We start from the raw sequence: 26423 nt of genomic DNA on the forward strand, positions 1-26423 counted from the left end.
ATTTTAGCGACTGAAAGGTAAAAACATGACCTAGGCCAGAGCAAACGAATTTGAGTGCCTTTATTTCAGGTTGATTTTTTCCCCCTTATATTTTATCAGTTAGAATAAACAGTCATATTATGTCAGGAAAAAATAATCAAGCCATTCATCAGAAAAAAATTTGAGTTTTTTTTTTTAATGTGATTAAGTATTATAGGAATACTAACAAATTTAAAAAAATCAATACTTGTATATATATCCCAAATTTGCAAGCATCTCCACTTCATACTTTAATTATTCTTTTAAACCTAAACAATCACTATATAAAGTAACTAAGAATATGATTCTGGATATATTTCTTTATAACATTTTGAAAATGTGTGGTACTTGGCTTTCAATTAAACATCTATGAAGATTTCATCTGTGCTAACCACTTACTTAGAAAAAAATAATGCAAAGTAATACCATGCTGGAAATTTCCAAATATTTAGCAAGGAAAGCAATTAAAATTTATGTATTAAGAATGGGATATATTGCATCTAATTGGAATATATGTTGCCTCCTAATCCAGCTAATGCATTTTGCAGTCAGATCCAGGTTGAAGCTGTATGTTATCAATGATCGCTCAGATCGCTCTAAGTGTATAATCTGTGTTACATTAAATAACCCTATTTAGGTAACCGCTTTAAACATGGTGTAGAATCAAGTACTTCTTAAAGTTTTCAGTTACTGATTTTCAAATCTTCTTTGTAGGTGTAAGCTTCTCAGGAGGCCACGCATAATCACGTTTCCTGCCCAGTTGGTTTTTTCCTTTGATAACCACCCACAGTTACTATACCAGACTGTCAGTAAGCATTTAATGAGAAACTGCTGTGGGGCTGAGGCCTCTCCCAGGGCCTAGAAGCAAACAAAAGATTAGATGTGCCTGGGAAAGCTTACAATAGGTTGGTGGTTTTCACCAGCATAAGCCACCATGGGTTTGCTTAATTTTCTTATTTACCAACAGCAATAACAAAGATGTTTTTCCAGGGATAGCATTGGCTTTGACACCCCCTTAAGCTGATAGGGAAGAAAAAAAAAGCTCCCACTAACTAACAATAAAAAGAAAATGACCAAGTTTACTGGGAATCCTGCAGGATAGTCTCTAGAGAGACTCTTGCATATCCACAGATCAGATTTATAACATAAAGTACTGAAACATGTTTCTAATTATTCATACATTGCATTAAAATGTGTGCCAATCCTTTGTCTTTTAAGAGTAAAATGTCAGGACATTTTTGTGATTTCCTCTAACTAGTAAGACGGGAGGGAGGTTCTTCGTGAGGATTTCCAGCCAAGCCATGTACAGCCAATCTGATATAGATCCTTTTCTTGCCACTGGAAGGCTCCTGACAGCATGGAGGAAAAATAAAGAACAAAAGTGACAATTATTGCCAGCAGTAACATCGCTCGTTATCCGAGCTGTGTAATAACCAGTGAGTGGCCTGACCCTTTTACCCCTCCCCCACAAAATGAAAGCATGGAAATTATTTTAAGTATTGGTATTAAACTGATTGTTTCTCAGATAATACACTGTCTATAAACCAGAAAAATAGGCCACGGCATTGTAGGCTGGAGACAAAGCATAAATATAAATTTTCACTCCTCTTAAAATAGAAAATTTGATCAACCAATACCTTTCCCCTTTTGGGAAAAATGAGTTTTCCTAATAGTTTAAATCTCTTCTGTTTGGGAGAGCTATTTGAATCCTACCACCCCACTCAGGAGACAGGCCTATGTCTTAGATGAAGAGTCCTCTAGTGTAGATCTTGCCTGAAGACGTACTTGCCTCTGCACGTAGGAGTCCGTTCATGAGATACAAATGTGAAATTGCTGGCTTTCATGTTTAGCAATCAATCTTTAGGTAAACATATTTTCAGCAGGTATTCCCCTAACATTTGTAGGGTGGAGGGCAAAGAGTGGAAATGGAAAATAGCCCTCAGTGTCCTGTCCTTTTTCTGGCACCCTGGCCTCCCCCCACATGGCACGGAGTCTTGTGGACATGCTGCGGACTCCACGCCTCAGGAGCAGCTATCCAGGAAGGTGCCTGTGAACCCTGGTGGCAGACTTAGGGCTCATTTGGCAGGGAATTCCAGGGTCAGTTTCCAGGAGTGTGCTCTAGAGGGGGAACCAGGGTTCTGGAGGCGCACGTGCTTGCCCCTGGCCCTGTGGGTGGGGCACACCTGGCAGAAAATCCAAAAGGAGCCCTCGAAAGCCTGTGGGCCCCAGGTGTCAGGGCTTCAGTGTGGGATTTATTTTCCCTTGCAGTCTAAAATCTCACGTGTTCCAAATTTAACTTTCCACCTCAACAGTTGTGAGTCCTTAAACTGATTAACCCATGTGCGTAACATTTCTCTGTGGCAGTCTTAAATGTCTGCCATGACACTTACAGGACTATGAGATTCGCAGCTCTCGAGTGCTCCTGTAGAAGTTCGTTCAGTCGAACTTGGCGGTAACTCTGTGGACAACATTCAGATTTTGTTGAGGGCAGTTCTCTCAGAATTCTGAATGAGAATTTATCTTCTTACCTCAAATTATGGACAAGTAGAAAAACCTCACCTTTCAAAAACAATTATTATTTCATTCAGATTTGGAAACACAGTGTTTTAAGAATTCAAGGGAAATTTTAGAAATGGAAAGAATAAGACCAGACTGTCATTGTGCTATAGTGGCAAATTAAATTCTAGAAGAAAAACAAACAAACAAAAAAGAAAAAGCCTGCAAACAACATGGATAACAGTAAAAAGAAGATGAGAATGGCTGGTGCTAAGGAACAGATTTGCAGTTAAAGAAAACTAATCTAATCTTGATACTAATTTGATAACCTGAGAACATAGATTATATCCTGGTCTACCTTTCTTTAAGCTCTTTGAGTATTTTCCCGCCCAGGGGACTGGTTTCAATGAAAAAGTCACCAAAAGACTCACTTGGAAAAATAACTACACGAACTATTTTGCAGTGATGAGAGTAATACTTACTACCTTTCACTAGTTCAGAAACCAAGGGTTAGACATGTGATTTGCTCAATTATATGAAAAGTTTTTGTTAGAACTGGGCAGTTTATCACACACAGAGTTTATGATTCTTAGCTCAGTATTTTTTCCACTAAGTTTGAGAGGCTTTTAGTATCTTTTGCTCTAATTTGTTCCAACTTCAGCTTCTAATTTAGTTTATTTAAATTTTGTAGTTTAGAGGTTCTTTTGTGGTGCTTTTCCCTGAATGTCCAATCCAATTCAGTTGTTAATTATTCTGCTTTTTCTTATGTCCCTGCCCTGTCCACCCTCCTCACTATTACAACTTCATTCAGCTCAGGCCGGATGCAGGTTAACTGCCATTTCATTGGATTCTCCTAGAAAAGCTCACCATTTTACTTCCATCCTACAAGATGTGCAATATCCAACTTTCCTGTTCATTGTTCCAATTACATATTTTCTCAGATCCCTACATTAGTTTTTATAGCTATCTTTATCAGGTTAAAATTCTTTGTGACTGTGTCAAATTGTGAGCCAATCTATATCTACTTTGCATACGTATTGACTTAAATTATTTTAGATGGATGGGTCTGTTTCCTGTTCTATAAAATTAAATTGGAAAGAAGACTCCATAATATGTATCAATAGCCTGCTTTTTTAACTTAAAAAATTGATTTTATATTAAAAAATGAAAACAGTTTTCTAAATTCTCATATTCAATAATATGATTAGAAAAGTACTTGAAATATGCAGAAACCCTGGCTCTTGAATAATGAAATTCTGTGTGATACATTACTTCTTGATCTTTAAATCAACCACTGTTTTCTTTTTCAGCCAGTTAGATAGCAAAGTAAAAATTAAGGAAGACAAGTCCCTACCTTTTCCTTGACTGCTTCCAGCTCTGCATCTGTAATTTTCCACGGAGTTTCTCTCTTTAGTTTCTCAGCAGTTGTTAAATCTTTGCAGCTTTCATGGAGACGATATGGTTCAATCATCTCTTCAAAGACTTTCCAACTGAAATTGGAATTATAAAAGAGGCCTCACAGTGGGAAACTAACTCATTATTTCACAGATACTCCAGGTATGACTAGCTCTGCTGGCTGCAGAATCAGAGCTGAATGTCATGCAAATCTTTTAAGAATTATCTTTGCAGGGGATTTTCTGTGAGTAATACCAGGGCTACAGTAGTGCCTCCCTACCCAAGGAAAGGCCTTAACGTATGTGCGGTCCTGTTAGCCTACTAGTAGATAAACACACAGACACATAGGTAGTAATTATTCTACAAATACATTTTCTACACAGTGTAGTCAAAGACACAGTTGTAATGTAGACACTTCAGTCCATAAATGAGTTTCCATCTGCTTACTTTACAGATTCTATGGGAGACATTCATGAATTAATGCAGGAGATGAACTAGCATCCTTGAGAGTCAGATAGGATTGCCCTCCTCATCTTTAGTCCACATGGCAACTCCCACTCGTGGCAGGAGCTGTGGGCAGGTCGGAGGACAGGAAGGGATCCTGCAAGTTTAATCATTACAGAACAGTTTGAATGTTTGCTGCAAATACTGCGGCCTTTGTCCTTCTGGAGTCTGATGTTGCTGCCTGAGATTTTTAAACGGCTATTGTTCAGGTGCATGTTAGAGGAAAGAACAAAAAATCAATGGTATTTTAAAATCTGAGGCCATTTTAGAGCAATTAAGAAGAAATCATTGAATAGAAAAGTAGGAGCACTATTTTTTAAAATACTGCAGAACATTTAAAAAATTGCTGAAAAACCTCACTCATGTCTTTCATAAGACTCTCCCAAGATTTATTTTTTAAATGATAGCACAAAACAAAGCTTATAATTTATGGGAGTTATTGTCTTCACTATGTTACTATAAGATGACCTCAAATATAAATAATTTTCTTTGGTTTTACATAATGTAGCTTACTGATAACTTAGTAGCTTTGGGATGAACCATAATTAGAATCAAAGTGCCATTAGGTTAAGAAATTAAAATATGAAACGATGAGTTCAATGATCTCATCAGTTGGCCTGATTTAGGATTTGCAGATCAAATTACGGAGATTACAAAGGAGTAGGATGTCCCTAGCAGTGTCCTTTTGTTAAGGGATTGAAGAGGTACTTAATGCAGTAGATTTCTGATGCTTTGACTTATTTGGAGAGGTAGACAATGACAGGGGAGGAGTAAGACTGATCTGCCCTATTACTCTTTCAACCACACAATGCTTTTATTTGCTATTCCTCGCAGCAGTGCTATGCTTTCAGAGACGCTGGTAGTAATTAGTGCAAAGGTGCTGGCCTAGGAAAGAAGAGCCCGGGCTCTTGGTCCAGCTCCTCCATTGTCCTTGACCTGGGTAACCTTGCCTATAAAAGGGGGTGATGATGGCTGCTCAGAGCTGGCAAGAGATTATTGGTGTGAGCATCGATATGATGATTTGGGTGACAGCTCTGAAAAGTATGCAGTGCCCTGTAAAAGCAAGTTTTTACTCAACAGCCATAGGGCTGAGAGGTTAGCAATTGTCAGTTTCTCTGTTTAAGCACTGCATACACTTATTTTGTTCAGGATAAGAGTTTTCTTTGCATCTCAGCCCAGGTACTTATTAGAAAGACCAGTTCAAAAAGTTTCCCAAGAAATGGAAAGTGGAGTGGAGATTGCTGGTTATTTCCCCAGCATCTATACTATGCTTCTCCATCGTAGTTTGGGTGGGAATGACTCCATCCCCAGCTTAGGCCAGTCAGCACCATTCTATTCCTTCTGCCAGAGTGATTGGCCAGCAAGGGCACATGACCCCGGCAAGCTTGACCAATAGGCACTCAGCATTCCACCAACCACAGTGAGTGGCTCAGAGGCTTAGGTTGGCGTGACCTGAATGGAGTCCACAGCCTGAGTTCAATGTCTGGGAAGAGACAAACTTCCTCTCCCACTGAACATAAATGAGCAAATATGTAGTCCTTATTGCTATGGGCAGTCATCGTGTTTTTATAAGCTAAATCAACTTTGATTGATAATTTCATAATGTAAGGCAGAACAGAGAAAATGAAAGAAATTTAGCCCTTAATTGCAAAATTAACCTTCTAGACCAAGCTTTGCCTGAAAGCCAAAATACATTCAGATTTTTCAGTTAAGTTTGATAATAATTTCCATTATTTAAGTTACCGTGAGTGAAGTTTTCTTTTACTTGTAACTGAAACATGCTAAGTGACACAGTAGGTTATAATTGGGCTATATTTGTCCATCTATTTTCTCTAAACTCTTACTGCTCATCATCTATGTTTGTCTTCAACTTCTTCATCCTAAGGCTCACCCCTGAAATGGCCATTCTCCCTTCTCCTAGCTAGGTATTCCAAAGGTAGCTCAAGATTTCTATTTTGATTCCCATTAAATCTGATTTTTCGTACAAATGTTCTTTAACTGACTATAGAATAGTCCAAGTATTAAATGCCATTAAATATAAATGAGAATTAATTCAATTAAAAAAATTAACTTATATCTGCCCTGCCTTCCCCATCCTTGTTCCTCATAATAACAAAGTTTAAAACAATTTTAACTGCATAAAAATTTCCCCCTAACTTCATGTTAAGAGTCTTTCTCTCAGTTATTGTACTTGTTGTTTTTGTGATCATGCTAGCATCTTTAAACGAAGTTATCTAGTTAATTGCTTCTAGTTTCTCTTTGATTTCTGTACAAAGATTGCTGCCGTTTTGGCCTATGACTTTTAATTCAGTCTACACAATACAAAACGAAATGTAACCACATGAGCTTTTCAGTTTCCCCTGACTCAATTATTTTCTCATTAACTTTGCTTTTGTACTCCCTTTCACCCTTGCTCCACTGTATTTATAGATAATGTTTCTATGATAGGATGTCTCCATCAGGACCTACTCATGTTTTATGGGTAGTTAAAAGATCTATTAAAGGCAATTGAAGGGCATTTAACATTACCCTCCAACATGGAAGTCACTGACAAACTATTTTTGACATTGTGTGTCCCCTAGTGACCAAGAAAGAGCAGCGATCAGGAGATAGTTGTCAGTGGTGGATGAGGGCTGCCTGGCCAAGAAGGCCCGTGGAAGAGCTGAAACTGGGGCCGTGCTGTAAGCTTTGGGCCCTGGGCCTGGGGCTGCGTCAGCCCAGAGCAAGAGTTCTCCCTCTTTCTCTAGTTAAACCAGAGGAGCTGCCTTTCAAAAATTATCACATAGGTGCTAGATGTGCTACCAGTGGCCATTTGTGAGATTTACTGAACGACCATTATTTATTCTAAAATTTACCTTCAAATATTGGAAAAGCTATTGCCAGTATCAGGTATCTGACTGTCCTGTAAAGTAACATGGCATCACTTGTAGCAGAAGACTGAAGACAGGAGGGTGGCACTTCCAGCACACCTCTTCCTTGTGGCCTTTTGTCTTCACACCAGGGTACATTAACTGCCATCATTCCAGTAAGAATGAGTTGGATTTTTTTTTCCCTGCATCTTCCTCAAGACCTTGAAATATCACAGAGAAAATCTCCACAATTGTGAAAACTAATTCATTTTTTCCTGAGAAAGGGAAATAGATCTCTTCATTGCAGAATGCTGAGGATATGTAAGAAACACCAAATCAAAATGGTGTCTAAAATCAAATTTTAAAATCAGGACAGAAGCCCAAATGCCTGGGTCCTTTGTTTCGTACAATTGAGCATAGAGTTTGCTCCTTAAGAAGAGGAAACCATGGAACAAAGGTCAGGGGTGGTAAGATGAAGAGTGTCTAGGCTGTGATGGGCGCTTAGAGAAGGAAGAGGCACGGCTAGTGGAAGAGGTGCACTGGCATCCTCAGTTATAGGACAGAAGGGATGGGTATGCAGGGGGTGACCGCGGCGGCTGGGCAGAGACCAGCATGAAAAGAGAAAAAAAAAAGAGGAAAGGAAGGAAATACGGAATTGATGGATAAAGAGGCAAAGGATATAGAAACAAATTAATCAGCAAGCACAGACAGTCCTTAGCTGCTGATAAGACAAACAACAGCAAGAAGAATTCAGCTCTGGCAAGTGACTAATCTGTGCCAAGCACTGAGCCAGAGCTTATAGAAAAATTTAAAGTCATAGGGGACATTGTGACTGTGCGCTAGAAAACAGTAAATGGTCCTGTGCTTCCAGAGCCCTGGAAGGCTCTGACCTGTTGTTGAGTGGCATATACCAGGGAATCATTGGACCCGCTGTGTATGAAAGAGAATGCACTTCCACCAGTTAGAGCCCTAAGATGAGCCCTTTCGATCACATCACTACAAATGCCAAAAGGCAACGATTTAGGAATTAAAATTCTTCAAATGAAATGTGGAAGGCTACCAGAGTTTACAGCATGACATCTCAGTTCACATCAGAATGTTAATTCCATTTACCAAGGAGAATGATAAATCTGTTCTTAATTTTTCTCAAGCATTTGTAACTATAGAAATCAAGAAATGAAAGGCATTAGTGGTCTGTATGATGCAAGGAAATACTACATAGCAGTAATCCAGGCCAGCCCTGTCGATTATAGCTTTCTCATCACCCTGAAGGAGTTTTGTAAAGCTCTCTTAAGTGACCCATAGCCTTGGAGGAATCTTGAGTACCCTCCAACGACATGAAGTTCGAGGTTGCTGTCTGGTCAGTAAGAATGAATCAATTCTGGATGACTTTCAGTTAGTTATTAAGCTCATATGGGATAACAAGGAATCACAAGAAGGGAAGAGCAAGAAGGCTTGAGGAATGTGGAATTGCAACCCATCAAGAACTGCAAGGAGGAAGGAGAAGTGATGGTCAACAGAAATGAGAAGAGGTCCAAGAGGCCAGAGAGGGCTTAAGCCATACTGAGACCTTCGTGTCTCCCACTACTCTAACCCTTAGAGGCCCCATTCCACCCAGATAAAATGTATTAAACTGCATCCAGGTAAACAACTGAAAACATTTTATTATTGCTAAGTTATTGCTCTAAGTAGTTTATTTAATTTACAATCGGCTATAATTTCTTGCACCTCTGGGAACTCCTGTGAAGATGTAACCTATAAGTTGTTTTTCAAATATCATGGACTTGACCAATTTAACAATTAATGAGGTGAGAATGATGTTGTGTTTAGAACATTTGAACAATTATTTCAATTTTTTATTTTTAAATTTTGGAACCAATACATTTCCTTGCCAGGCTTCAGATAGTTTTAGAGGCCCCCTTTGGGGGTCCACATAGGTGCCCCATCCAGGATGCACCACCAGTAATTTTATATAATGAAAACTTGCCCTGGCTGCTCAGGTCAGTCATCTGAGCGTGAGCTTCCTACTACTCTTGCCACCACAGAAACCAGTAGCATGAAGGACAGTTCTAAACTGGTAACTAAACTGTGTTCCAACAATTCCTCCTCTCAGTCTCATCTTTACCTTAAAACCTTTCCCTTCCATTAAAACCTGATAGTTCTGCATCATGATTATTTGAAATGCCTTTTTATTATATCCTATCAAGAAGTCACTGTGGTAAATCCATAACATTTTTACCCTATAGTAGTCAACGCAGAAGAGAAGGAGAAAGTACCACAGATAAACAACGGAGCTTGTTAAATGTTTCATACCTTTCCTTGTTTGGCTTCACGTTGATGTCACCGATGATATGGATGTCTGCAAATTTTATCCTAAATTTGCTCAGAAGGGAAGCCATTCTGAAAATACAAGACAGAAACACTTTGTCATTGCATATTTAACTCTTTTCAATCAAAGAGTTTTGTATTTATGACATCAAAAGCAATCATGTCTTATTTCAGCTGCGCTTTCAGACAAAGGCTTTGGTTAGTGTTTGATTTTCATTATAGTACTTGATGAATACAGCTAAGTGTGGACCGAGTTATCCCACTGAAGGCAAAGAGAAATTTCTGTAAGTGTAGTCACTAGAAACAGCAAACCCAGCTCTGCGTTCATGTTTCAGGGAAGGTAATGGAGAGCTGTCCACTCTCCCATACCATTTGGAAAAAAGAACAAGTTTCAACGTTGCTGATAATTTTTATAGAGTTAGTGACAAGCTACTGAAAAACTAATAATTATTATATATCATTATATATTGGAGGTTTTGTTTCACCCAGCAACTGAAAATTTTGATATAATTTCAAATTTACAAAAATGTTACAAGTATAGAGCAAAGAAAGCTCAGATCCTCCAGTTGTTCATATTTTGCCGCATTTGATTTGCCGCTCTCTTTTTCTCTATCTACATCTGTCTAGCTGTATCTTTCTTGCTTGCTGGCTTTCTATCTACCTACCCGTTTTCCATCTTAAAGTAAGAGTTGCTGATATCAGGCCCCTTTACCTCTAGATACTTCAGTGGGAAGACCAAGGACGTTCTGTTTCATAAACAGAGTACAACTGTTGTAAGCAGGAAATTTAACACTAATGCCCTACTACCACAATTTTGTCTACCAGCTATTGTCAAATTTTATCAATTGTCCCACTAAGGTACTGGAGGGTTTAAGAGAATAAAAATTATTGTAGACATCATGTTAGTTTCCATTTTAGTATGACTCTATGAGGGATTAAATATATATGATATCCTTCTAAGAGAGGGGAGAAAATATGAAAAATTCCTGAATAAAAGCCTGTAATTATTTTGTGATTTCTGGAAGTAGCAGTTCCAGGAAGGGCTCGGATTTAGGCATGCCATAAGGGACCAAGAGCTGCCAGAGATGGTTCTCAGGTTTGCACCAGAGACCTTTGGATGCACCAGACTCTTAGCATGCTTGTTGCTCTCACAACTACAGAGCAACATTCTATGACTAAATTAACAAGAAAGATACAGACGTACACTGTAAGACTTATTTATTTCTTTTAACTAGAAGAGATATCAACAGTCATCCATTTAAACTCTTTCAAACTGCAAGTGAGAAACTGGGGACCCAGATATGTGCGGTGACTGTTGCAAAACCCTGCAGCTCATCGGTGGCAGAGCTGAGACTCAGACCGGGTGCAGTCTCTCGGTTCCCTTCTAATTGTGCTGTGTTGGAGGGACTGCTGTGAGTTAATAGGTTTGAACCTCCAAGAAGAAAATATTGGACACAAATTCCTTCAGGCTCTTCCTTTCTCAGATGCATTTACTAGGCAGAATAAAATAAACATTATACAAGATAATGATACTCTCATTCAGGACTTGAGATGAGGCTTCTGTGCCAAGTGCTTGTTGAAAGCATTCGTGGACAGGGATAAAAGGACTTGAAAACAATGATTAGAAAAATTGTGCAGATAATTTATCGACCAGAAATCAAGTAAACATGAAGTCTATCACAGTGGCTTTGTCTTTTAAATTTATTGTGCCTCAAAGATGTTTAAAGTGCTTAAAATTAAGGCATTAAAACAACAAACATCCAAAATGTTTTAACACTTGAGTGAGTGATAAATTACTTACGCAATCTTTTCTTCTTCAATGCGATTGATCTTCCCTCCGACGTAGATTCTTAATTTACAGTCTTTCCACTTTTTCCTGAGAGTCAAGATATAGGGGATAAGGAGTGTTAACCCTGAAAAAAAAAAAAAAAGAGTAAATTATGACAGAAAGGATGAGCCTATCTAACGGAGAGGAAATGAATGGCTTTACATCTTTATTCATTCCCACATTCATAGCTCCTCAATAATTTAAATCTTTGGAGAACACAGAAATGTTATGCTTTAACTGATACCGTTTTCATATACCTTCTCAAGCAGTTTGTTAAATTTATCAACATAGAAATTCTGCTCCCTAGTGTATATTCTGGGATTTTTTTTTTTTTTTTTACCTCCATCATCAAACAACCACCAAACATCAATTGTGCCTTTTCCTTGCTTCTTTTTAAATTGGGTGCTGGCTTCCACCAGTTTCTGGTTGAACTCCCCGACGTGCATGGACTGGATTGTGTTGATGCTGTTGTCTGTAATGAAAAAGAAAGAGGTACATCCATTTGTCTTTTGAGGAAAGAAACAAAATAACTTTCCAATAAGTCTATTCAGGAACATAGAGGAAGGGGCATGAATTTATGTCATTATACTTATGGGTAGAGTGAGCTCTGTTCTTCATAAAGGAGTGATAAAGGTCGAATCCCACGATAATTTGGATTACCTCCAACAGTTCAGACAAATTTGATATTGATTTCATGATTACAGTTTTCATTATAAAGCAGTGGATTATTTTCAGGTCCTTAGTAATCTGTCTCAGAGTGGAATTATTTAGACATGTAATGCTAACTTGTCTGATGCAAAGACCAAAATATCCCGATTTTTCCAAATTTCAGATATAAGTCAACTTAATCATACTTCCAGATTTACTTAAAGGTAGAATACATGGTTACTGGTTTTCTAGAGATAAGAAAAAGAATCAGAAATATTCCTTCATTAGACAATTTGTTCATTTGAGCGCAATTTTGGTGTAAATTCCATAAATGTCTGGATTATAAATGCTGCCAGGGACCATGACCATCTTGACTCTCTGTGACCCTTTGGTCCTAACGTTGGCCTGGCTTACTCCTCTGTTTTCAAGGAACCTGTGAATCTAAGGGAAAGCCATTCAAACTATTTGACTCCCCATGAATGAGATGAAGAAACTAGGAAATATGGAAACACATACCTTCTCTTGAGTTATAGTTAAAGGTGCACACAAAGCACTTAACACATTTTTAAATGCAATTTCCACCCTAATATGGACACGATGAAAGTGCACCAGTGAACTAGGGCACTGTTTGAGCAGGATCCTAGCTCCTATTTGTCAGTAGGATTTCTTTGCTACACCATATATGTTATTTCTCATTCCCACATCTTTGAAAGTTGTGACTTCATCGCTCTATTTCAAAGAAATGGTGTCAGCATAGTGCTTAGAGTAGAGCTGACAGCCTCTTCAGAGCTTCCTGTCTGATCTAAGAGGTTCTGAGGATGCTTTGTTCTGTCTTTTGCTGCTTCCATGTTTGGGCCTGTCAGTTCTGAAGCAATTATCTCATATTGTTTCTATCTCCCTAGGACCACTGACGGAGAAAGTAAATATCTTTACAAAACGAACCAAACTCTGCCCCCCTTACATGCAAATCAAAGCATCCAAAGGATTCATGTATAAGGGCCTGAAGGCAGAGTCGGTCCTGATCTAGAACTCAAAAGACTTGTCAACTAATGAAAGCTCAGAGCAGGAAAGAGGCCTACTTTAGAGCTGTGTTTGAAAATTCAGGTGTTGGAAACAAAACATAACATAATTTTCCTCTCTGAGCAATGTTGACTTTCAGAGGTGTACATTTTTGCCAAAAGTATTGTGATGCAGAAACAGAGTTGCAGAATAAAGAAGTCTCACTTTCATTAATAAAGACATTAATGCTTCTTTCCTCCCCATCAGCTAGAGAATGGTATTGAGCTGTGACTTCTGAATTTTCCATTGCTTTTCAAACTGTACCGCTGCATAGAGCAGATTCAATGGATAGTTAATTCCTTTCACAAGTACACCAAATAATTGGAAAGGGAAGAAGATAACAGTTAGCGTCCAGATGGTCTTGTTCTAATATTTGCACCCTGAAAGTCCTGATGTACCTCCAACTTTAGATTCAAATGCATCAGTTGTCTAGAAAATGTCATTTTAATGGGAGTACTACACAGTAGATTCTCTCCTAGCCCAGGAATATTCCTGGCACCCAAGGGTACCTCTATTATTTTAAGGGGGGAAATATTTGTATTTCCCATTTTTCTATGTAAATATATAAAAATCACATGACAGGTGAAATTTAGTCCTTAGTTTATTGTAGGAAAACAAGCAAACAGAGTCAAACTTTTCCCAGGGTGGGAGATGGCCTCTTTGAAGGGCCTCTTTGAAAGGTTGGCTCCTGTCAACCTAAACCAGCAGCCTGCTAAGTCTCAGTTTGGAACTTGCAGCTTGACTTGGAGACCCTGCCAGAGAAATGATCTTTCCTGAGCCTCACACCAGTGAATGATTTCAGCAACTTCAGGATTATTTGTGCATGAAAGAAGTGAATGTTAATGTTCTAATTTTCTACCAGAAGAGGTCGCTGTGTACTTCATTTAACTCAAGCCTGCAGTGTTTCTGGAAAGAATGCAACTTTCCAAAAAAAAAAAAAAAAAAAAAAAAAAATCAGATCTTTGAATCACCTGTTTATAAAACTTCTAACAAGGTCTCATTTTGTGACCTTCCATTCCCAGGATGTATACTGAACATTCAGAGATTAGTGTACCGTTCAGCCAAAATCTGTAGGTAATTAGTGTCAATGAATTCCCAAGTCCAGAATTCTGGTTTGTGATAAAGATGCTTTTTTGAATTTAGAATTCTGGCTGGATCCCTTATTTACCTGCACCAGTTGACGTTCAATTTCCTGAAGTGTCTGCACGGGGTGTGTGGGGTGTGTGTGTAGGTAATCAGTCTGGGTACTCGGTCTTGAATTCCTATCTCCTTTCCACCTTAACAAAGAACTTTCTGTTTTATGGTGTTCAGTCCGCTGAAGCACTATATGACTCCCAAAACAAATACTGTTATTTTAAAACATAGTTTTTACAGTAAGATGGTACAAAGGGGTGAATGTTGTAGGTAAATGACAATAGTGTCTACCTTTCAGCTGTCCTACCTTCTCTAAGGAAGTGTCTTTCAGTCCTTACCTACACTCAATACCCCCAGCATCTTAGACGCTGACTGCTGACCCCTACAGATACTCAAGTCATGGCTCCTCTTGTCATCTTCCTTGTGAATTTTAAAAGCACTTACCTTTCTTAGCAGTTGGCTTGGTAATGTTCAGCTTGCTAGCCTTTTTAAACAGGCCTCGGATGCCTCCACTTCCTTCTTCACATTCGTTATCTTTGATAGTGGCTTCCAAAGCCAGCCTCTCCTGTTCTAACTTCTCTAATTCTTCTGATGAAAGAAGACAAAATCACTTACTTAACTCAGAGTGCCAAAGTTTCCAGGAACAATCTATGAACAATTTTAACATTAAAAATGGTGTCTATGCAATAGAATGATTATTTATACATAATATGATTTTTCTAAATGATTATTAAAAAGTAACGTATATCAGTAAGTTGTATTCAGAAAGCAACAACTAACTCAGAAAAATGGCTCTATGTGTTAAGTTACAATACATGAAGACACTGGGTTTTTTTTGTGAGGGTGAGGGAGACCACTTAATGCCATCTTTATTTACTACAGGTAAAACCCCTCAAAACCAAATCCACTGCACATAAGATCTTGTACACAAACAGCCACTGATTTACTGACCTAAGCTACTGGGCCAGATATTTTACACCTGGAGGGACAAAATTGCGGAAGTCTACTTGGTGTATATCAGTGCCTCCTGAATTGAGACATAAAACTAAAGAGCAAGAATTAAGGGAAGAGAACCAAATCCAATAATAAACTCCCTGGGCTCCAAATACAAATTACAGTGAAAAATATCCACCACCAACAGTTCTTTCAGATAAGCAAAATACTTTCCAGAGTGAGTGGCCCAAGTGAAAGAAAGAAAAGTGCCTGTCAGAGTCCACACTGCTAAAAAGTGTCTCACGACAGTGGAGTCTGGAATACGGGTCAAGCTGTGCACGATGTCCTGCCCAGGGTTTAGCCCCACTACGCAAGCTTTGATGTTACGTCTGGCTGCCTTTTATCTTTTTTGGATTCTGATTGTGATGAAAAATTCCCAGCTGCTGTGTAATGCATTACATCCCTCTCTGACCTCAACCTGCAAGGGATCAGGGTAAATAAGACTTTAAACGCCATTGTATGGCCGTGCTAAAGAATGATGGGCATTCTTGCTTACTGTGCTAGGGTGGTGCTCTCGTCAGACCCCTCATCCCCTTGCCTGCTGAGAACAGCCTTAGAAAAAATGAGCCACTTTCCGAGGAAGAGAGTAGGAAACCTAGATTCAGTGTTGCAAAACACTGGTAGGGCTTCTGTAAATGTCAACCCTCGGAGGCTGTTGCCTTATCTATCTGGGAAGTGGTGCTATACAAACTCTAGATTTATCAATTTTGTACTAACTAAATCTGTCAGGATAGTCACATCCCTAGATGGTGCTGTTATTCAGCTACACAGAATTGTCTGGCCCCTTTCCAGGTCCCAGCAATTAATCTTTTGCCAGTGGCATGAGATTTAAGGTCAAATCACCCATGTGATTTCCCCAAAGCTTCAAAGGTTCTCAAGACCAGTAGCTATAGAAAATCTAAGAAATTAGACGGATGGTATTAAAGCTCCGACAGGAGTGGCTTACCCTGGACTTTCGAAAGGTGAACACAAGCTGCATTGCAGTGGGGGTCATGACCAACTACAGCTCCACTGCTGGCTTTATTTGACACTAGGCGAGTCAGTTACTTTTCCTATGCCTCTCGTTTCTTATCTGTTAAATGGAAAATCATAACCTTTCGCCTTTCCCACACTCCTAGCTTTGCAAGAAGAATAAACAACTGTTCCTACATGGTGCTTGGTTGCTCCTTAGAGAACAAAGCACTGAGTGCATTCTATAGGCAATGTATTTATGCAGCTTCTGGAAATGGGCGTAGTCATGCAAAGCAAATCAAGTATTTTGAGCAGCCTGGGAGTTATTTTGGTAGTTAATATTTATTGCACACTCTTTGGGTGCCAAGGGCTGTGCTGCACAGTATTCCTTCCCAAACAACTCTGAGAAAGTTACTATTATTATCCTCATTTTGTAGATGAAGAAACTGAGGCTCAGAAAGATTAAGTAATTTGTCTGATGTCACCCAGCAAATAAAAGGGTTCAAATGCAAAGAGGTCTGCTTGACTCCAAATCCTGTATGTTCCCCACTAGGAAGATCTTCTGCTGTTGGCTTATGACTATTCTTTCTAAGTTGTTTGACTTAACCTCCAACTCTTCCCCCTCAGATGAACCTAAACACTCTCGGGCCCATGGTGGAATGCCAAGATAACTCCCCAAAACTGTGACTCCCTCAAAATTGTCATTTCAAAGAGAGGACCCCAGAGCAGCAGCACCACTGTCCTGGGCGATGCTCCTGAGCAGGGGGTCAGCTGTGGGGTACCCTGCTCTTTGCAGGCAGATTTGTGAGCTGCTTTGGGGACAAATGCAAAGGTTGCACGAGGGAGGGAGTTCTTTCACTTTTCTCTTTCAGGGCAGGCTCCAGCATCCCTGCGATTAGCCACTAGTTGCCATGTTCTTTGTCTTCTAGTTTGGACAAAGGAGGAAAAAAAATAAATCCTCTTTTGTAAGGAGGCAGCTAGCTGAGTGAACTGGGAGCTACTCCAACAATTTGCTAGAAGGTATGAACAAAGCCCATCCTGGACAGAGTAAACTGCAAAATCCCAGGCCTGAGGGACAAAACCAGACTTTGTTGGAATGAGTCAAATTTAGCAGTTCCCTCCCAGACAACAGAGACAGAGGATGACAAAGCGAGTCAGTTCTAAAAGCTGAAGTCTGCTTGCTTGGCCATCTTGGACTTTCAGATTCACACAGTAGTGGGATCACTCACAGTGATTTTGCAAATCCTTATTAAAGTTAATTCTTAATTATTCACTTTGTAGGAGATCTAAGGCCTCCTTCTATGCACTCCCTCCTTTTCTCTTTTCAGTGCTAAGTAGAAGTGACGTTCTGATTATCTGTTCTTCTGAATTATCTATCTGGAGTACTGCTTGCCTCTGTTTGCATGCAAAATCACAGGCAGACTTTGTCGAAACATTTCTTTCAACAGGAGTACTGGCTAGCTGACTTGCAAAAGTGTACCATTAGTCACAAAGGACATAAGACCAGGGAGTAGGAATGGAAAGATATAAACTGATTCCCACGAGGCTGACAATAAAAAGTACTCATTCCGTCACTGCTACCACCTCCGCCATCACCTCCAACCACACTGTGATGTTCAGGATTCACAAACCCTTTCCAGCAGTATCTTACTTCATCCCAGCACCAATGCTGGAATGCAGGCAGAGCTAGTGCAGTTCTCCCCATTTTACTGTGAGGGGAGACTTGGGTTCAGACAGTTCAAGTGATCTGTCCAAGGCTGCACAGCGGGCGACCCAAGTCATCTGCTTTCAATTCTAGTGCCGTCCCTCTACCATCCTTCATGAGTGGTGTGCTCTGACTGCCAGTATCTGCCCGTGGGGAAAATACCCAGTCTGCATTTTTTTGAAGAAACCATCCCCAAATTTCTCAGAGACATTTCCATGACATTCCACATTTCCATAAGACTCTTTTTCAACCTTTATTCCAGTAACTCTGTGTGACATGGAGCAGAGCTTTAAGACATATATCTACTGTAACTCCTATTTGTATTGTGTTTGTCTCCTGCAACTGCTGGAGGATAGCGTACATCGTATTTCATCACCACCACTTACTGAGAGTTTATTTTGTGTGAAGTACAATTGCCAAAGTCTTTGCAGCCATCATATCCTTTAATCCAAAACAACAAATCTGTCAGGTAGGTACTGTAACGAGTCCCATCTGAATAACTGGATTTGAACCGAGTTCCAAGCCTACGCTTAGCCTTCCCACACTCCCATTCCCACTGTCCGTTGTGCCCATGCCTCGCTGCTAGGGCACAGCACTGTAATCACTCAAGAATAGTTTGTTGAAATAAAAGAACAGGTCAATTCTGTTCAATACAGTCCAATACATCTGGAAGTATTATCTCTACAAAGGAAGAAAAACAAGTGAATTGTGGTCAGGGCCGGGGGTGTGTAAAGCATGTAAGTATGTGAGGAGGTAGGGACAAAAGACAAGTGTTGGTACGAAGTAGAGTTAATGTCGTATACAAAGTTACAAAAAAAGGGGGCTAATAGTGGCTGATAGGACAAATAAGGCTGGAATGTGACAGAAGGTAGGATAGGCAAGATTAATCCAAAGAATGAGAGGCAAGGGCAGGGGTCCTTTCCCTGGAAAGGGCCGCCACCTGGGCATCTGGTGGGGATCTGAATATTGCATGTTAGATAATGTCATTGTACGTCATGATCTGCAAAGCCCCACTTCAAGGGGGAGAGAGTAAAAGCCGGCCCTTCTCTCAGTCCAGATTAAGAGAATCCCTGAGGTTCTAATGATGGAAGAGAAAGCTTAGACACTTAGGATCTACCAGTTGAGAGTGGGTTTCTAACCAAGTCTTCATACACACCCCAAAACAATTCTCGCGGGAAGAACAAAGAGTGAGTCCTGAGCTGCATCTTCAAGCAGATGCCAAAACCACTTGAACAGTAGTTAGTTTATTTTCAAGTGCTTTATAAATTGATTGTCTGGTAACCAACTGGAGTAAGTATTCTGAAATTCAATTTAGTTGTCAAGGTTGCCTCAACTGGTCTATTCCCAGTCTTTTTTTGTTTTCTTCTTCTTCTTTTTTTAAACAACGTCTTTACAAATAGGCAGGAGTCTACACATTATAATTCAGTATGAATCTTAAAGATAGAGAGTAGTCAGTTACCTGACAACAGAAGGGAGAGCAAGGAAACCCACTGAGGAATCACATCCCCTCCGACTTCACAGCATCCCTCTTCTTTATTAATTATTAAATTATGGTTCTTTCTTGGTCACTCAACTCAAAGCTGTAAATGCTCACATGAATCAATGTGCTGTATCCCAGGTGAAGTCTAGTTGAATTGAAGGCAGGAAGCAATCCTGCAGTGGTCGCCTTCCAATCAAGTAATTATTTACTACACTGCCATCTGTCTTTATTTTGCTAAGCCACTCCATCAGACACAGCAGAATCCTCGTGCTCTGAGACGGCCATAAATCTGTGGCACTTACACGGAACACTTGACCAGGGTACATTGCGAATCACGTTTCATCGTGTTGTTTCCTACCAGTACAATTTGGACTCCATGCTGTAGTTGGGAAACTTGCTAAATACCTCCTGGGAAGTGAACACTATGAAATACTGCATTTTTTGTGTTGTCAGGCAATAATTTAATTTCTTAAGAGAAACTATCAGCCATTAGTATTGGATGAGTTGCTGCAGTAGACAAGCTATACTGCTATGAGCATCAATCTTATTTACATAAAAAGTTATTCTCCTCACATGAGACCATGACACACTATAGAAATAATTGTCATTAGCCGGTAAATTACCTATAAAGTTGATTCCTATTCACTGCTTTATTAACTACAGTATATGGGCACTCTGATTGCTAATATTTCCTTTAAATTATAATCTGTGATGACACTGTGGTGTCTGTGTTGGAAAAGCTATGATGATAATCATTAACATAGTGTAATGCAATCCTTAAGATTTATCAGGCTCTTATTAAGCCTTATATTACAGTATAATATAATGAAACAAAAGCTTATTTCTTCCAATTCAAAATCTAATGTGAGGACTATGTCATAAATTACATAAACTCCCAAACAATGCATGGAAGTATGGGGTAAAGTTAATTTCTGTCATTATGCTGTTGTTTTTCTGCATGTTCATGTGTTTGTAATACTTTTTTTTGGTTTACTCTAGGTTATTGGTACTTATAATTATTTTATTAGTATCTGACTGTATTTTCCCTTTCTTGACTAAGAAGCAGAAATATTTCAAACATCAAAGTTGATATAAAGCAGATACATCCCTTGGGAAATTAAAAGGGGATGCAGTTCACCGCCAGGATTCTTTCAGAAATATACAGAATTCACTTGCTGTACTGCTTTATAGAATTAAATTGATGGAGTATTTTGGCAGATGGAGCCGTGAGGGGTGGGAGCTACATCATACCTTTCAGCTTGAAGAGATCAACATAACAGACAAAGCAAATGTGTAATTTAATACAAATTGTGTTTTGCATCCTCATTTTTTTAGATGGAAAAACAGTACAGCACAAAAGGCAGAAAAAATGAAAGTAAAATGTAGAATGTTAACAACAGAACAGGTCTCTTAGTATTAGGTTCTTGTAATTGTCCTCAACGGCATGTCTGTCTTAGCACAGACAAAAACCTATGTTGGGTTTTTAAAAGAATAGGTGGAAATCGCCTTGTTCCACTCCCAGCTCTCAGATTTCACCACTGCTTCTCATTATGTAAGTCACTGTCCTCTCTAGCTCTCCTTTTCAAAAGGTAGATGGTGACTTCAAATAGATGTGGGTTTGACTCTTAGCTCTACCAATTCCATCCTTGTGAATCCTAGGGAAGCCTCAATTTTATTAGCTATAAAATGGGGGCAATGATAGCATTTTCCTGATAGGATAGTTGGGATGATAAATGTTATATGCAAACATGAAGCAAGACACATGGCACATAATAAGTGCTCAGAAATGTTAGCTATTGTTGCTGCTAATGTATTAAGTTCTACTAGGGAGGAATGTGAATTAAGCATGTAGGAATTTCTGTATCTGACATAGAGATATAAAAGGTCCATAACAGGGAAAGGGGCATAAAAAACAGGAAGGCTAAAGGCACCAAAGAGAACCTTATGCTGTATTTTTGCATAGGATGGACCCTCAGTTTTATTTTTTAAAGCTCTTCATACATAAACATAGAGTATACATATCAGATAGCAGTTCTCCATGTTAAAGAAAAAGCTTAATTTCTAGTTTCTTCTTCTTTTTCCTCTTCTTCTCTTGCAACACATCAGAATGGTGGCATCAGAAAATTCACCTAATCTACTTATGTTCTCTTCTAATATGATGGAGGCCACCATGAAGTGGCCATGTAGAATCTGGACCCATCAGGTCCCTGCACTCTCAAATCCCTTGCAGGCTTTTCCTTTCTGTGAACCTACCTGGCAAAATCCTGATCCTCTCTACCCTGGATACCAAACGTCACCGTCACTAGAGAAAAACTGGACAAGCGGCAAAATTTCTCCAACTTCACAGAGAGAATTGAAGCCATTATACATGATCTTCCTCAATTTACCACTCCACTCTTCCAAATCCACATACCTCTTCTCCAATCCTCACTTCTTTTGCTCTGATTTTAGAAGCTGAAGCATTTTCCTTCTGTTTCTGACGAGCTCTTCAATCCATGCCTTTCCTCTGATTCTTCTTGTTCTTCCATGATCTTATTCCAGGGGTCATCTCTTTCTTTACTCTCATCTTCAATCTCTCCCACTTGTTTGGGCCCACTTTTTTTTTTCAGCCTGGAAACAAGACTTTCTCCCATCTTAAAGTCTACAGGCTTTCCTGTAGTAAATCTCTTCAGTCTCATCCCTCTCCTTAGCATCCAAACTTCTCATAATGTTTGGCCACATCCATATTCTCTGCTTCATCATCTCACAGTCTCTCCTCAACCCACTGCATTCTGGATTCTGTTGGCACTGCTCTAGAGAAATTGTTCTAATGTTATCTGTGCCATGTCAATTATATTTCATTGGCATTACTGGTATTGTTGGCTGTATTTGACAATGCCGGTGAACCTTCTTATTCTGAGCACTCTGTTCCCATGGTTTCTGTGACACCACAGACTCCTGGTTCTTTTACTTTCCTGACCACTCCTTCCCTGCTCTTCCTTTGGGACCCTTCTCCTATGTCTTGGGACTCTTGACTCTACACACTCTTTGGGTTATATTTTCCAGTGTCACAGTTTCTATTTTCACCTTCATTATGATGTCTTTTGTATTACTTTGGTAGGGCTGCCATAACCCCTACCATAGACTGGACAGAACACAGCAGGAATTTATTTTCTCGCAGTTCTAGAGAATAGACGTTCAAGATCAAGGTGCTGGCAGAGTTGGTTCCATTCTAACGCCTCTCTCCTTGGCTTGTAGGTGACCATCTTCTCCGTCTGTCTTCATGTGATCTTCCTCTGCTCTTGTCTGTGTTCTAATCTCCTCTTTTCATAAGGACTTCATTCATATGGAATTAGGACCCAACCTAGTGATCTCATTTTACCTTAATTAACCTCTTTAAAGACTCTATCTCCAGAAATAGTCACATTCTGAGGTTAGGACTGTAACATATGCATTCTGGGGTCGGGGGGTACACACTTTGACCTCAAACATCTAAATCTACATCTCCAACTCAAATTTCTCCTTTAAGATCAAGACTGTATAACTGCCTTTTGGACATTTCCAGTAGGATTTCCCACAGGACATTGTTTAAAACTGAACTGGGGTTGGAGGAGGATATAGCTCAAGTGGTAGAGTGCATGCTTAGCATGCATGAGGTCCTGGGTTCAATCCCCAGTCCCTCCTCTAAAAATAAATAAACCTAATTACCTCCCCCAGACAAAATAAAATAAATAATATAATAATGAATAAATTAAAAAAAATAAATTTAAAAACTGAAAAAACAAAAAACCTAACCAGACAGCTTTTCATTAAACCTACCTTTCCTCTTGTGTTTCTCATTTCATCATTTCCATTCCACACCACCATTCACTCAGCCAAGGAATCTTTTTTTACTCCTCCCTCTCTCACATCTCACACATCCTGTCAAACCCGAAATGCTGCTCTTTGTACGTCCAAAGTACTCCGGTACTTCTCTCTCCATCCTCTGAGAGAGGCTGCTCTAGTCCAGGCTGTCACCTTCTCTTGCTTTGATTATTATAAAAACCCTTTTGATTTGTGTTTCTATCTCCATTCTAGTCCTCTTTGAGTCCATGCCCCCATAACTGAAAGAGTATGAGGTCTAAAACCCAAATTTCACCGTATTATTCCCTCACTTAAATCTCTTCAGTGATTCCTCACTGTCTGCAGAATATGGTCCACACTTTTTAATATGGCAGATGAGGCTTTTAAAATCAGACTTTTGTGTCAGCAACCTCATATTTCACTACTGTCTGCTTCATACTTTTCAATAACATTAGTCTGCCCTTTGGTTGCCCATATACCCCATTCCTCCACATTCCTATGTCTTCACAACTTTGCTAATGTGCTCCTCTTTGCCAGGAACGCTATTGCTCTAACTCTTGATTTTCTTTCCTCCAACTTTGGTTGGTTAACTCCTGCTCATCCACTAGATCTAAAATCAAAGGTAATCTTCTCCAGGAAGCCTTCTTGGAGTTAGATGCCCCCCTCTCCCCTTCCCATAATACTCTATTAATATGCCTATTATCACACTAATAATCTACCCATTATGAGGGTGTGAGTCTTTTGAGGATACAGGCTCTTATTAGTCTTAGTCTACCCAGCACTGTCACATACACCGTGCCCGGGACACAAGAGATATCCCCCAAATATCCTTTTTCTAGTGTCATGTTGACAGTGGATTCTACCGTGAAGTTCAGCTAAAGAGAAAAGTCATGGATTAGTGTCCTGCCCTAATATTTTAGTGACTCTTTAGATGTGTCCTTCATTCCATACACAAGACGGCATGTTTACACTCTGAGACTAAACAAGAAGTGTATGGACCTCTCATCTGAATTTGTGTTTCTGCCTCTGAGACTTAGATTAGTGATTCACAGCATGATACATTCAGGCTCATTTCCATGTTAGCTACAAACCAGATCACAGATTCTTAAAAACAAAACATATGGTTTTCCAAGGAAAGAATTAATCTTCATTTTCCTGAAACATCTTGCAAATTTGGCAGATTATTTTACTGAAGGTATTTATTTTCAGTGCTGCTGGTTTTGCGGTTTTGTGATAAGAAGAAAAACTAATGACTGCCCTGAATTATTCTGTGTTTCTGGTTAGCAGGACAAAGGCCACTTGTGTTAGCAATGGGGAAAACACTGGGAAAGTGCACACACCTCACGTCAGCACAAGAATGTAAGCTTCATCGTTAGGGGGTTTTGTCTGTATTGGGCACTGGGCTGTCCCCAGCACCCAGAACAACACCAGGCATGGAGTAGCTGCTCAGAGAATATCTGTTGGTTGAATAAAGGAAGTACCTACCTTGTACCTGAAGAACCTGAGAGATGTCAAACCCTTGGCTGATTCTGACTATGACAACACCAATCTCAAAATCAAAGGCATCACTGAAAGTAGAAGCAAAGTGGTTAGTGACTTAAATGACTCTCTTAATCCTCAAGATTTGGACTAATACTAAACTACCTTCTAAGATTTTAAGGTAATTAAACTACAAAACCTCACTTTCGAACATAGCCAAGAGCTGATGCCTTTTCTGTTTGTTTGTTTTCCATTTACAACTTTTAAAAATGTATTCTGGGTAAAGGTAACTAACTTATTCAAACAATACTATCAATTAGAATTTTGATTAAGATCAGAGTTTTGATTCTTTTCTAATGTAAATAAAACAATCACTGAAATATTTAGAACAGAACTTTTAAGGCTGCAACGACCCTTTGAAATTATCAGTCAACCCTTTTGCCCATTGAGGAGGAATCCTACAACATTTTTTGGCAGGGGATGGGAGGTAATTAGGTTTATTTATTTATTTATTTTAATAGATGTACTGGGGGGTTGAACTCAGGACCTCATACACTGAGCTATACCCTCCCCCAACACTTTTGACATCAAATTCCCAGTTAAAAGGGTCTCCAGTTCCTCTAAGGAACTTTCACCATTGACTTTGGAGAGACCATTTGAAGCAACACTTTTTCATGGCAACTCTATCCTGTTGAAGTTGTCTGTTGTGCCTTCTCTAAACCCAACTCAACGGCATTAGATTATCTAAAAGAAAAAGAAAGGCTTACTCTTTTATCTCTGTTCTTGTAGAATATTATTCTCTGCCCTTAAATTTTGGGCAAACCAATTAGTACTTTGTGTTCATTTGAAATATTCTCCTGTGGGGCTCCTTTGTTCAATCTCACGGATCTGAAGCCCAAGAAATCTTTCCGTTCAGTCACCCTTTCCCAGAAACAATGCAGTTTGTGACTGTCTCATGATACGCAAACAAATCTAGCCAAAGTAAACCTGTATTTTCAAACAATGATATAAATAAATGCAGTATAATATGAATATCCATTCAAAATTTGAACCATAAGTGAACTTCACTTAAAAAACAGATCCATTCTCGCCAAAGTTGCCACAAAGTAAATTCCTGATAAATCTTGCTTCTAATTGTCCTTGATTATGAAAAGTAGACAGTGTGCACAAAAAATATTTGGATTCTGCGTTAGAGTAATTGTGGCTCCCCAAAGACATCCACATTCTAATCCCTGGAACCTATGAATATGTTACTTTACATGGCAAAATGGACTTTGCAGGTGTGATGAGGTTAAGGACCATGAGATGGAGAGATTATCCTGGATAATCTGGGTGGGCCTGGTGTAATCATAAGGGTCCTTAAAGGTGAAACTGGGAGGTAGATGAGGGGGTCAGAGGAATGTGGTGTGAGAAGGGCTTGACCCATCGAGAGCTCTGAAGATGGAGGAAGGGGCCATGAGCAGTGGGAAGCCTCTAGAACCTAGAAAAGGCAAGGCCAGGAATTCTCTCCCAGAGCCTCCAGAAGGGATACAGCCCAGTCCACACCTTGACTCTAGCTCAGGGAGTTTGTATCCGACTTTTAACCTGCATAATTATAAGCTAACACATTTGTGTTGTTTTAATCCACTAAATTTGAGGTGATTTGTTATAGCAGCCAATGAAAACTAATTCCAATTAGATTCTAATTAAAATTAAACCTTACTTTAAAAATCTTTCATTCAAAGAAAAGTGGTA

General features: G+C 39.4%; 1 protein-coding gene across 4 annotated transcripts in view; it reads right to left on the reverse strand.

Annotated features, from left to right (window-relative positions):
* Positions 1-45: 45 nt before the first annotated feature.
* Positions 46-26423, reverse strand: part of SLC12A1 (solute carrier family 12 member 1) — a 78391-nt gene continuing 52013 nt past the window's right edge. For all 4 annotated transcript variants that reach the window (XM_031453100.2, XM_031453101.2, XM_010998638.3 and 1 more), the window contains 8 exons: positions 24696-24778; positions 14704-14847; positions 11759-11890; positions 11392-11503; positions 9576-9662; positions 3869-4004; positions 2409-2476; positions 46-1367 (listed from right to left, as the gene is read on the reverse strand). In XM_031453100.2, the coding sequence (XP_031308960.1) occupies positions 1232-1367; positions 2409-2476; positions 3869-4004; positions 9576-9662; positions 11392-11503; positions 11759-11890; positions 14704-14847; positions 24696-24778 (898 nt within the window). In that variant the 3' untranslated portion in view covers positions 46-1231. The remainder of the gene's footprint in view (positions 1368-2408; positions 2477-3868; positions 4005-9575; positions 9663-11391; positions 11504-11758; positions 11891-14703; positions 14848-24695; positions 24779-26423) is intronic.

Source organism: Camelus dromedarius, chromosome 5 (assembly GCF_036321535.1).
Source record: "Camelus dromedarius isolate mCamDro1 chromosome 5, mCamDro1.pat, whole genome shotgun sequence".
Lineage (NCBI taxonomy): Eukaryota > Metazoa > Chordata > Mammalia > Artiodactyla > Camelidae > Camelus > Camelus dromedarius.